Raw genomic sequence first — 12608 nt, forward strand, 5'->3', positions numbered from 1 at the left:
ATGTGTTTGTAGGTCTTGTCCTTCTAGATAGTATTGGTCTTGCGTTTTGGAATGTGCTGTTTGAGGAGCCTTGGTGAATTTCTGTAGTGCATCTTGTAGATGGTACACATTGCTGCTACTGAGCAGCAGTGGTACAGTTAGTGAATGTTTGTGGATATGGTGCAACTTAAGTGGACTGCCCTGTCCTGGATGGTGTCAGACTTCTTGAATGTTGTTGGAGTTGCACTCGTCCAGGCAAGGGATCATTCTATCACACCCCTAATTTGTGTGTTTTAGATGGTGGACAGACTCTGGGGAGTCAAGACTTACTCACCTAGCCTCTGACCTGTTCTTGCAGCCACAGTATTTACAGCAAACTTTCTATTAAGTGGCACCTATGGAACCAGGAGTGAATTGGTTGATCAAATATACCGGCTGATCAAGTGGTCCCCATAATCAATGTAAAAAACACACATTTAGTAATAGAAACGTAATGCAGGGATATACACATTACTGTTATATTTTATTTACAGCATAAATCACCGTAAAAAGCATCCTGTCAGGATGCATCACTGTGTGGTATGGCAACTGCTCTTCCCGAGACAGCAAGAAACTAGAGTTGTGAACACAGCCCAGTTCATCACGCAAACCAGCCTTCCATCTATTGACTCCATCTATACTTTCCATGCCTCGAGAAAGCAGCCAACAGAATTAAAGACCCCTCCCACCTCGGTTATACTGTCTTCCACCCTCTTCTGTCAGGCAGAAGATATAAAAGTTTGAATACATATATGTGTAGATTCAAGAGCAACATCTTCCCTGCTGTTATCAAACTTTTGAATGGACCTCTCAAATGTTAATTCTGATCTCTCTCTCTCTCTCTCCGCACCTTCTCTGCAATGTATTCTGCACTCTGTTCTGCTATACTTTGTATGGGATGATCTGGTTGTATAGCATGCAAAACAACACTTTTCACTATCTCAGTACATGTGACAACAATAAATCAATCAAATCAATAAATAATAATGAAACTTTGCCTTAAAGTTATCGAGAATGAAATTTTTGCTGGTTTATCGGCCAGTTCATAAGGTGCTAGTTAAAACTTAAAAAGTTTGCTGTATGTGGCTAATTTAGTTCCTGGTTAATAGCAGGCACCCAGGATGTTGATCATGGATCATTCAGCAATGGTAATGCCATTGAATATCAAGGGCGTTGGTTGGATTCTTCTTATTAGAGATGATTGTTGCCTGACATTTGTTTGGTACAAATGTTACTTGCCATTTACCAGCCCAGACTTGGGTATTGTGCAGACTTTGTTGCATTTGGACGTGGACTGCTTCAGGATCTGAGGAGTCACAAATGGTGCTGAATGATCATAAGTGACACTCCCACTTCAGACCTTGGGAAAGTCATTGGCGAAGCAGCTGAAGATGGTTGGGCCTGGGACACTACCTTGAGGAACTCCTGCAAAGATGTTCTGGAGCTAAGATGATTGGTTTCTAACAACCATAACCAGCTTCCTTGTGCCAACCATGAGTCCAATCAGTGGAGAGATTTACTCTGAACCCATCAACTTCAGTTTTGTTGAAGCTCCTTGATGCTGCACCTGGTCTTGTTGCCGAGGGCAGTCACTCTCTCCTCACCTTTGCACTTCAGCTCTTTTGTCCAATACTTGAACCAAGACTATAACGAGGTCAGGAACTGAGTGACCCTGGCAGAACTCAACCTGAGTGTCAGTGAACAAGTTAGTGCTGAACAAATGCTGCTGCAAAGCACTGTTGATGACCCCTTCCATCACTTGATTGATCATCAAGAATAGACTGATAGGTTTGAATTTGTCCTGCCTTTTATGTACAGGACAAACCTTGGCAATTTACTACACTGTCAGGTAGATGCCAGTGTTGTAACGGTTACAGGAACAGCTCGGCTTGGAGCACATGTCTTCACTACTATTGCCAGAATGTTGTTAAAGTTAACATTCTCTCCAATTTTCCAGCCACTGTGTGAAACTGAGATTCGTGTGAGGTGGCATCCATAGCAGCCTGAAATAAATGCTTCAGCACCACCACACAGCTTAGAGGTAAGGTTAGTCAGGGGTTGTGACCATTTCTGTGTCCTGTGCCTTCAACAATTCCTTGTTATCACATGCAGTGCATCAGCTTGGGAGGAGACTGGCATCTGTGATGCTGGGGACCTCTAGCAGTATGGTGTGGTATGTAATGATCCGTTCAGAAGTCACATGACACCAGTTAATAGTCCAACAGGTTCACTTGAAATCACAAGCATTCAAAGTGCTGCTCCTTTGTCAGGTGCAATGAAGAGAAACACGCAGGCACATAATTTATAGACAAAGAAATCAAAAGATTGTACAAATGGCATGAGTGGAGTGTTGACAGGCTGAGTAATAAGTCTGCAGGTGGTCAAAAGTGTCAGACAGTGTCAGTAAGGTGTCAACAGCTGAATAACAAGTGAAGGGATGACCTATAATCTGATTAATTGAGGCAGAGAGATAACTACAAAAAATTAAAAATAAGGTGGTGCTGGAAACAAACCAAATGACTGGAATAACATGATCGGTATGACAGCCGCATACCAAGGGTCTAACCAAAGTAACAAGTAATGCAGAACTGTACAAACTAATTAAGATAGCGAGGTCATAAATAGTTATCAAGGTGATGGTGTCAAAACAGGGCAGTAAGGAAGATTTTACAGATACAGAGCAGTATGGTGGGATTACATGCAACGCAACATGAACCCAAGATCATGGTTGAGGCCGTCTTCATAAGTACGGAATTTGGCTATCAGTTTCTGCTCGGCGATTCTGTGTTGTTGTGTATCTCGAAGGCCACCTTGGAGGAACATTACCCAAAGATCAGAAGCTGAATGTCCTTGACCACTGAAGCTTTCCCCAACTGGGGGGGAACTTTCCTGTCTGGCGATTGCTGCGTGGTGTCCATTCATCCATTACCATAGCATCTGCATGGTCTCACCAATATACCATGCCTTGGGGCACCCTTGCCTGCAGCATCGCTACAACAGCCTCAGTACTCAACACCAACAGCTGCGAATTTCCAGACGCCATCCTACAACTCATCCGCTTCATCCATGACCACAACAACTTCACCTTCAACAACCAGCTCTTCGTTCAGATACATGGAACAGCCATGGGGACCAAATGTGCAGCCCAATATGCCAACATTTTCATGCACAAGTTTGAGCAAGACGTCTTTTCTGCACAAGACCTCCAACCATTTCTATACATCAGATATAACGATGACATTTTCTTCTTTTGGACATGTGGCGAGGAATCACTGAAATGACTGCACAGTGATATCAACGAGTTGCATCCTGCCATCAGACTTACCATGGACTACCCTTCAGAATCAGTTTCATTCTTGGACACGTGCATCTCCATCAGGGACAGACACCTCAGTACCTCATTTTACCCCAAGCCCACGGATAGCCTCACAATGCTGCACTCTCCTAGGTTCCACCCTAAACATGTTAAAGAAACCATCCTCAACGGGCAAGCCCTGCATTTACACAGGATCTGCTCAGACAAAGAGGCACACGACGGATGCCTAAAGATGCTGAAAGACGCCCTCATAAGAACAGGGATACAATGCTCAACTCATCGATCGCCAGTTCCAATGTGCCACAGCGAAAAACTGTAACGTCCACCTCAGAAGTCAGACACAGGACACGACCGATAGAGTACCCTTCGTCATCCTCCACTACTTCCCCGCAGCAGAGAAACTACGCCATGTTCTTCGCAGCCTTCAACATGTCATCGACAGTGATGAACATCTCGCCAGAATCATCTCCACGCCTCCACTTCTCACCTTCAAACAACCCCCAAACCTTAAACAGACGAACCGTTTATGACAAACTACCCAGCCTTTAGGGCCACATTGACCACAACACCACATAACCCTGCCATGACAACCTCTGCAAGACACGCCAGATCATCGACATGGATACTACCATCACACGTGGGAGCACCACTCGCCACGTACACGGCACATACTCATGTGAGTTGGCCAATGTTGTCTACCTCATACACTGCAGGCAAAGATGCCCCCGAGGCACGGTATATTGGCAAGACCATGCAGACACCATGGTAATGGATGAATGGACACTGTGCAACAATCGCCAAACAGGAATGTTCCCTCCCAGTCAGGGAACGCTTCAGTGGCCAAGGACATTCAGCCTCCAATATTCGGGTAAGCGTCCTCCAAGGCAGCCTTCGAGATACACAACACAGAATCGCCGAGCAGAAACTGATAGCCAAGTTCCGTACCCATGAAGACGGCTTCAGCTGTGATCTTGGGTTCATGTTGCACTACATGTAGCCCCACCATACTGTTCTGTATCTGTAAAATCTTCCTTACTGTCCTGTTTTGACACCATCACCATGATGACCATTTATGATCTCTCTAATTAGTTTGTACAGTTTTGCATTAATTGTAACTTTGGTTAGACTCTTGGCATGCAACTCTTATACCGATTTTTTTTTTTCTTTACTCATTCACGGGATGAGGGCGTCACTGGCTAGGCAGCATTTATTGCCCATCCCTAATTGCCCAGAGGGCAGTTAAGAGTCAACCACATTGCTGTGGGTCTGGAGTCACATGTAGGCCAGACCAGGTAAGGATGGCAGTTTCCTTCCCTAAAGGACATCAGTGAACCAGATGGGTTTTTCCAACAATCGACAATGGCTTCATGGTCATCATTAGATTCTTAATTCCAGCTATTTATTGAATTCAGATTCCACCATCTGCCGTGGCGGGATTCGAACCCAGGTCCCCAGAACGTGATCTGGGTTGCTGGATTAACAGTCCAGCAATAATACCACTCGCCCTTCCATTTATCACCGATGATGTTATTCTAGTCATTTGGTTTGTTTCCAGCACCGCCTTATTTTCTCTCTGCCTCAATTAATTGGATTATAGGCCATCCCTTCAGTCGGTGTTCAGCTGTTGACACTTCACTCACACTGTCTGACACTTTTGATCACCTGCAGAGACTTATTATTCAGCCTGTCAACACTCCACTCGTGCCATTTGTATGATCTTTCGATCTCTCTGTCTATAAATTATGTGCCTGTGTGTTTCTCTTCACTCCCCCTGACAAAGGAGCAACGCACCAAAAGTTTGTGATTTCAAATAAACCTGTTGGATTATAACTTGGTATCATGTGACTTCTGACCTTGTCCACCCCAGTCCAACACATTGCACGTCCACATTGTGCAATGATCAGTAGGAGATTTCCTGCCTGTGGTTGACCTGATACCTTGATACTTCATGGGATGCAGAGTAAATGTTGAAGACTTCCAAGGCAACTACCTCCCAACTGCATATCACTTTGCCACCAGCTTCACTGACAGTGATGGTGTTGTCTGGGACATTGCCTATAACATATGATTCCAGGAGTATGACTAAATCAGCCTGTGCTTGAGTAATCTCTGGGATAGCTGTCCTCATTTTAGCACTAGCCTCCAGTTAGTAAGGAGTACTTTATAGGGTCAATGGGGCTGAATTTACCCTCACCGTTTCCAGTGCCTAGGTTGGCACCAGATTGTCAGTCCAATTTTGTTTTTGTTTGAGACTTTTTAGCAGTGTGATACAACAGGGTGGCTTACCAACTATATTACTGTGGGCCTGGGGTCACATGTAGGCCAGATTAGGTAAGGATGACAGGTTTCCTTCTCTCAAAGACATGATTAAATCAGGTGGAATTTTATGACTTTTGATGATGGTTACACGGTTCTCATTAGACTAGCTTTTAATTCCAGATGTTTTTGAATTCAGATATCACTATCTGACGTGGTGGAATTTGAACCCACGGCCCCAGAACATTAGCTGAGTCTCTGAATTACTAGTCCTGTGACCGTACCCGTACAGCAACATCTCCCACTACTAGGACAGTTTTCTATGATGTATGAGGAAACTGAGAAAGGCCTTTTTTCACAAGTGCATTGCTCAGATAATGCATTTGTACCCAGCTGACCCCTTGAAGTTTATGGGGACTACATGTGGTAGTTGTATCAAAATTCATGTTGATCAAAACCATTGCAGTTTCACTTCATGCAGAAACCCTCAAACACTGCAGGTGGAAAGGCATCCTCAGCACACAGCACATAATTGAGTGCCCATGTAGTTTCTTAGGATGTGAATCAGAGGTGGTTCATGCTGAATGTAAGATGTATCTTCAAGGAGTAAAAATGTGGCATTATGAAATTAATCTTAACTCTCAAAAATAATTTTTTTTAAACTATAGTAGTATGTTTATTTGCATCATTGTTTTAGAAAGTAGCCCTGCAGTTAGTTTGAAGTGAAAAATTCAAACAAGTAATGTAGTTCTAAAAGAGTTTAAATTGATACTGAATATCGTAACATTTTTCTCCAGACGATTCCTGATTGACACAGGCGAGCCAAGCGTGCCTGAATACATCAACAGTTTAAAAGAAACTTTGACCCGACTGAATGCCAGTATTCAAGAAATTCTGGTGACACACTGGCATATAGATCACGTTGGAGGCATACCAGATATACTGAAGAATGTTGTTGACGGTGAGTGTGCTGAGCCAAGTGGTCTTCCAGTCACTAGTACCTGATCATTAAAAATGGTCATATGCATTTCCAGTGTTTTTTTTTAATAGTGAACTTTCATGCTGAAATTAATGCCACCTTGTGAATATCAAGAGTATTTCTTTATAGGTTGAATGGGAAAATTAAAGCGATATTGTTAAATATTTGCTTCTAGGAATAGATGTTGATTAATGTCTTCCTGTGGAATTGCTAAAGCAGAGCTCTGGTAAATTAAATAGCAATGCTATCCCTTGTTAACTTCATCCAAGAATGTATGCTGGGATTTTATATCTCCAAAGTGGACGTTAGTAAAGCTGGAGGTTCTGTAAAATTGTTTGGGATGGCACTAGGTTAGCCTCCTGCTGCATCATGGTAGGCCTGGGTGTACCTACACTATATGAACTGCAGAGGGGGCTCCTCAAAACCACCTTAAGGTCAGTTAGGCAAGGGGAAGTAATGCTATCCTTAACTGTGATGCTCACATGACCAAATGAAGCAAAATTCTGCCCTTTTTTTTAACTTGGATCAGTGTCAGATTTGTTTGATAACATTTGTTGTAAAATTTTGCTCTGCTAATGCTGTTTTATGAATGCAAAGTGGTTTAATATTGTCCAGGAATAGGAGTAACTCCGCAAGTAATTTGTAGGTGGCTTTCCAAAACTCTAAAATAAAAATGATTTAAAATGAGTTACTGTAAATCTCCAATGCAGTACAATATATAACCAATATAAGTTATAATACCTGGAATTTGTCTAACTTGCTGGTTTTCTGTCATTCTAAATCTAGTAGCATTTTAATACATTGGATCTCAATGATATAAACAGCATATTAGCAGACCTAAAATTAAACAAAGAACTGCAGATGTGGAAATCTGAAACAAAAACTGAAATTCGATAGATCTGACAGAGAAAACGGACTTAATGTTTCGAGTCCAGTGACCCTTCTTCAGAACTGAAGAGTCACTGGACTCACAACATTAACTCTGCTTTCCCTCCACAGATATATGCAGGTCTAATACAGCAAGAAAAACAATGCTCTATGATTTTAATTGTTAACTACTTACTGAACTATTTTTTATTTACCATAAAGAAAGTCGTGAAGCAAACTTGCAATTAGAATTTTTCTCCATTTTTTTCCCATCAGCCCCAATTCTGAAATGTCATTTGTAACTTTTAATTATGAAGCTTCCAGTTATTCCCGACTCCGTAGGAGGCAATACCCCATTACAGCAATCTCTGCAGGTATACTGGATCACCCATGAGGACTTGGACCCAGCCACCCACAAGGTCCAGAGCTGTGCCTGATTGCCCAAAGGCCTGGAGCTGTTGTGGCAGCAATTGCAGTGACTCGCTCCCGGCCGTCATTTGCCTTCCAAGCTACAGTCTGTTCCGCGTTTAATGCTGATAGTTTCACTCATGAATTGATCAGGAGCAAATTGGGGAGACACATTTTGTGATTGGAGCAGCAGCTTTTCCTAGATTCTGTCCCTCTCACACATGGGACCCACCTTTCTCTGATTGCTTACCACTTGATGGGGAAGTGCTCTTGGAGCCCATGCCCCTTTGAAGTAATGAACCCAGGTGATTAGCACCAAATACACTCCCCTTCCCCTGGGCCATGGTTCTAGAGCACAGGTCTCCATCACTCTAACTTGGATGTTGTGGGGACCCATAGAATAAGCTGTATCCAGTATAGTAATTTCTTGATATCATGTGGAATGAATTGAATTGTCTGAAGTCTATTTTCTGTGATGGAGAGCTGAGAAAGATCAGTTACAGTACTTTTCTGACCATAGAGGGTTGCAAACACTTCAACTTTGTGCCTTGCATATTCATATTGGGCTGTGTTATCATTGAGAATGGGAATGTTCGTGGAGCTTCCTCATCTCATTCGTAATTTCGTTGTTTGCCACTAGTAGTAGGATATGGAATGATTGCACAGCTTTAATATGATCCATTTGTTATGGTATCACTTAGCTCCCTCCATAGCATTAATGGCTGTATGTCACCTCATTTTTAGGTACACTTGTTGCTGCTAACAGCATTCTTTTCCACAGTAATCATTGAACCAGTTTTGGATCCCTGGCTTGATGTTTTTAGTTGAGTAAGTGATTGCAGTTTGGCAAGAGGTTGCAATTTGTGATCAAAGTCAGCTATTATTGATGGCCCAGAGCCTCAAGATTAGTTTGAAGTTTATCTGCTAGTCCCATTTTGAATCTACCCCTTTTCGCATAATAGTAGTACAATACAAGACATTGTAGAGTATCCTCATTGTAAAGATGGTAATTCATCTCCATAAGAAATGAGCATTAAATATGTAGATCTCTGTCAGGACAAGTTACTGATGAAACCAAATTAATTATGATATTCCACCACCACAGACCGTCTGGTGAAACCCAATGTGCCTGGCCCTTTCTGCCTTTGGTCCAAAAACTAGTTTTAGGCTCTGTTGGACTACATTTTTATGAAGATTGAGATTTTGTTTTGCAATGCCTATTGCTGCTTTCTCCATGACCACTAAGCCAAATCTCACCATATCCAACCCTCTTTTAATGGTGAATATCTTGGGGTATTCTTTCTGTTAAAGGCACTATCTAAGTACAATAATATAAAAGCGAAATATTGCAGATATTGGAGATCTGAAATAAAATCCAAAAGTGCTGGAGAAATTCAGCAGGACTGGTACTATCTGTGGAGAGAAAAGCACAGAGTTAACATTTTGAGTTCATGACTCGTCTAAATACAAAATGTGTCAATAGGTTCAAAATAGAGGTGAATGACAGGGTATTTTCTATTTCAGTTCTGTAATAAGATCAAGACCTAAAGGACAAAAAAAATTGCACAGTACTGGTAATTGAAACTCAAGCAAACTGCAAATTACCAATATCAAATTTGTTTTCTGTTTGAGTATTCAATACTAAGATGTATAAGCACAAGGTCTATTTGTTAAGTTGAATCAATGAATCTTAGTGTAGAAATTATTTCATTTGTGCATACTCTACATCTATTTTCTTTCATTTTATTTTCAGATTTATTAAAATCTACATTATCTTAATTTAGGTCTATGAGAGTCCCTTAAGATTTGTAAATAGATCAAACTATTACTGTTTCTTAATCTATCTTTTTGATTTTAGAAGGTAGTCATCTTCAAATTAGAAAACTTTCACACAGTCCGCCTCAAAAAGAGACAATCAAAACCTGTGACAAACAGTACACATATCTAAAAGATGGAGATGTATTGGAAACCGAGGGAGCTACACTGAGGTATTTTCTTTTGACAAAATTGTGCTTTCTAATAAGCAAGTTTCTAATCCTTTTTATATTCGTAGAAGCATGCATATTACATCTGAAAGAAATAAAAGAATCAGAATTAACAGTATAATAGGTAAAATGCAGTACTTAAAAGATGAAGTTGAAAGATCCCTAGGAATCTTAATAGACTACATACTATACAGGGTCTGGGGAAAATAAGTGTTAATGAGCATTAACAATCTTGAAAAGATCTTGGTATTTTTATTGCTTCATTTAACTTGGGTAGTTGACATGCTGTAACTTGTACAGTGGCCTACTTGTACTCCTATTCTGATCAAAAAATATTTTAAAAATTGAATGCTTTATGAAACCAAAAGGTACAGGACTATTCCTCCTAATTGCACACAAATGTGATGTGTATCAAAATAGCATTTGACCCAGTGCGGCATTGAGAATCCCATGTAGAATCATTCTGTATCGGGGTAAAGATCTTAGTTGACTGGAGTAGTACTAAGGACAAAGGAAGGTGGCTGCTGTGCAATCTCAGCTTGAGGACACCTCTGCAGAAGTTTCTCAACATAGTGATCTGCACGCAGCCATCTTCACTTGCTTCATCAATGACCTTCCCTCCATCACAAGGTCAGAAGTGGGGATGTACATAGCGTTCAGTTCCATTTGCAATTCCTCAGGTAATGAAGTAATCTTTGCCTAGATGCAGGAAATCCTGGACAATGTCAAGGTTTGGACTGAAAAGTAGGAAGTAATATTGATGCCACCTAAGTACTGGACAATGACATCTTCAACAGAGAAAGTCTAACCATCCCCACTTGACATTCTAAAGAATGAGCATCGTTGGGTCAAACAGGCAGACAACTAGCAACCCGCATCCACGAACACCACGCAACTAAACGACTTGACCAGATGTCCTTGGTTTCATTACACACAAATGAGAAAAACCACACTTTCAACTGGGACAGCACTACCATCATTGGACCAGCCAGACAGAGGACAGCCAGGGAATTCTTGGAGGCTTGGCATTCATCTGCAGACTTAATCAACAAACACATTGAATTAGACCTGATATACCGACCATTACAATGCACAGCCAGAACCGGCACCTACTGGAAGCAACAGAAACCAGACCATACAAATTTGAACCGGCACAAGACAACAGCTCTTCACAGGAGGCTCCACAGCACTGGTGATGTCACCTAGTAAGGGGACAAAACGTCTGCTATCAAACCTCCCAGCTTGGCGAACACACCAACATCTACAACCAGCACCTAAGCTTCAAATCTTCACTCAGCCCTAAATGTCAAGAAGGCATTTGATAAAGTGCCACATCAAAGGTTATTGCAGGAAATAAAAGCTCATGATGTAGGGGGTGGCATACCGGCATGGGTAGATGATTGGCTGGCTAACAGGAAACCGAGAGTAGATATAAATGGGTCTTTTTCAGGTTGGCAAGTTATGATGAGTCTACAAGATCAGTGCTGAGACCACAGTATTTTACAATTGGTATAAATGCCTTGGATAACGAGATGGAAAATTTGGTTGAAATATTTGCTGATGACACAAAAATAGGAAACACGTTACGAAAAGGACCTAAGGAGTATACAAAAAAATACAGATAGGTTTGTTGATTGAGCAAAGATGAAAATGGAGTATAATGTAGAAAAATATAAGTTGTCTATTTTGGCAGCATCAGGATATGTACAACTCTTACATTCAGGTTCTTGATATCTATTTACTTTATCCTACAAGTGTAATCAGAAATCTTACTTGTTAAGCTTAGAAGCCAGTAAGTATGAATGAAAGTAAAGTGTGATTAAGGTACTGCAGCTAATTGCAATATTCATATCTTTTCACAATAGAGGGTGAAAATTTATTGCCACATAAGTTATCAGAACTATCTGACATCATTTTAATTGCTGTGAGTCGTGCTACGTAACGCAATTTTCATTTGTAAATCAAATAAGGAAAGACAGATAAATATTCTGTCTAAATATTATGTCACAAAACTATAATTTTATAAACTATATCTGATGGATGTTACTTCATGATTTGAAGTACTTAATGAAGAGTATACATTTGCAATCACTGTAGCCTAAGAAAGAAAGAATAAACTTCTGTTGATATAGAACCTTTCATAAGCTCAATTCGTCCCAAGTACTGCACAGCCAATGAAGTATTTTTGACATGCAGATGCAACTATACAGGGAAAGATAGTAGTCAGTTTGAAAACAGCGAGCTCCTATGAAGTGTCCCGTTAAGTTCTGTGCTCACATCTCTGGAGTAGGGTTTGAACCATATGACTTGGAGCTTATTTCCATCAAGGTGATTTTCTAACTTTGAATATAATGTTTATTTTTCCAGCAAGTATAAATGTCTTGTTTACAAATGTTATCAGTCTACATGTCAATAACAGTTGACGTGGGTGCTGGTAAGGGCAGTTTGTCTGTTATAAACACTTGTTTCATAATAGGTCATTACTGTTAACTCAAGGTGAGCGAATAGCTAATGAACTAGTCAAATAAGAAAGTCACAGTGATAATGGTCCTGGAGAAATGTACCTTAGAAGAATAAAGATGATGTGGGTATTTATTTGATCCATTCTGAGTTGAAAGATGATGGCTGAAGGCCCACTCTGGGTTGGCAACAAATAACACAGCGAGTAATGTGGAAATATTCTAAAATAGAAGGAGCTACCTTTTCAGAAAAAGTATTAAACCAAGCCGTCACCTGCAAAAGATCCCATGACCCTGATAGTAGGAACTGCAGATGCTGG

The 12608-nt window shown here is 40.9% G+C and overlaps 1 protein-coding gene across 1 annotated transcript in view; it reads left to right on the forward strand.

Annotated features, from left to right (window-relative positions):
• Positions 1-12608, forward strand: part of lactb2 (lactamase, beta 2) — a 32541-nt gene that overhangs the window by 4864 nt on the left and 15069 nt on the right. Inside the window, exons 2-3 of the mRNA XM_048595677.1 lie at positions 6388-6551; positions 9703-9832. Of these exons, the coding sequence (XP_048451634.1) occupies positions 6388-6551; positions 9703-9832 (294 nt within the window). The remainder of the gene's footprint in view (positions 1-6387; positions 6552-9702; positions 9833-12608) is intronic.

The sequence above is a fragment of the Rhincodon typus genome, chromosome 4, assembly GCF_021869965.1.
Source record: "Rhincodon typus isolate 14 chromosome 4, sRhiTyp1.1, whole genome shotgun sequence".
Taxonomy (NCBI): Eukaryota; Metazoa; Chordata; class Chondrichthyes; order Orectolobiformes; family Rhincodontidae; genus Rhincodon; species Rhincodon typus.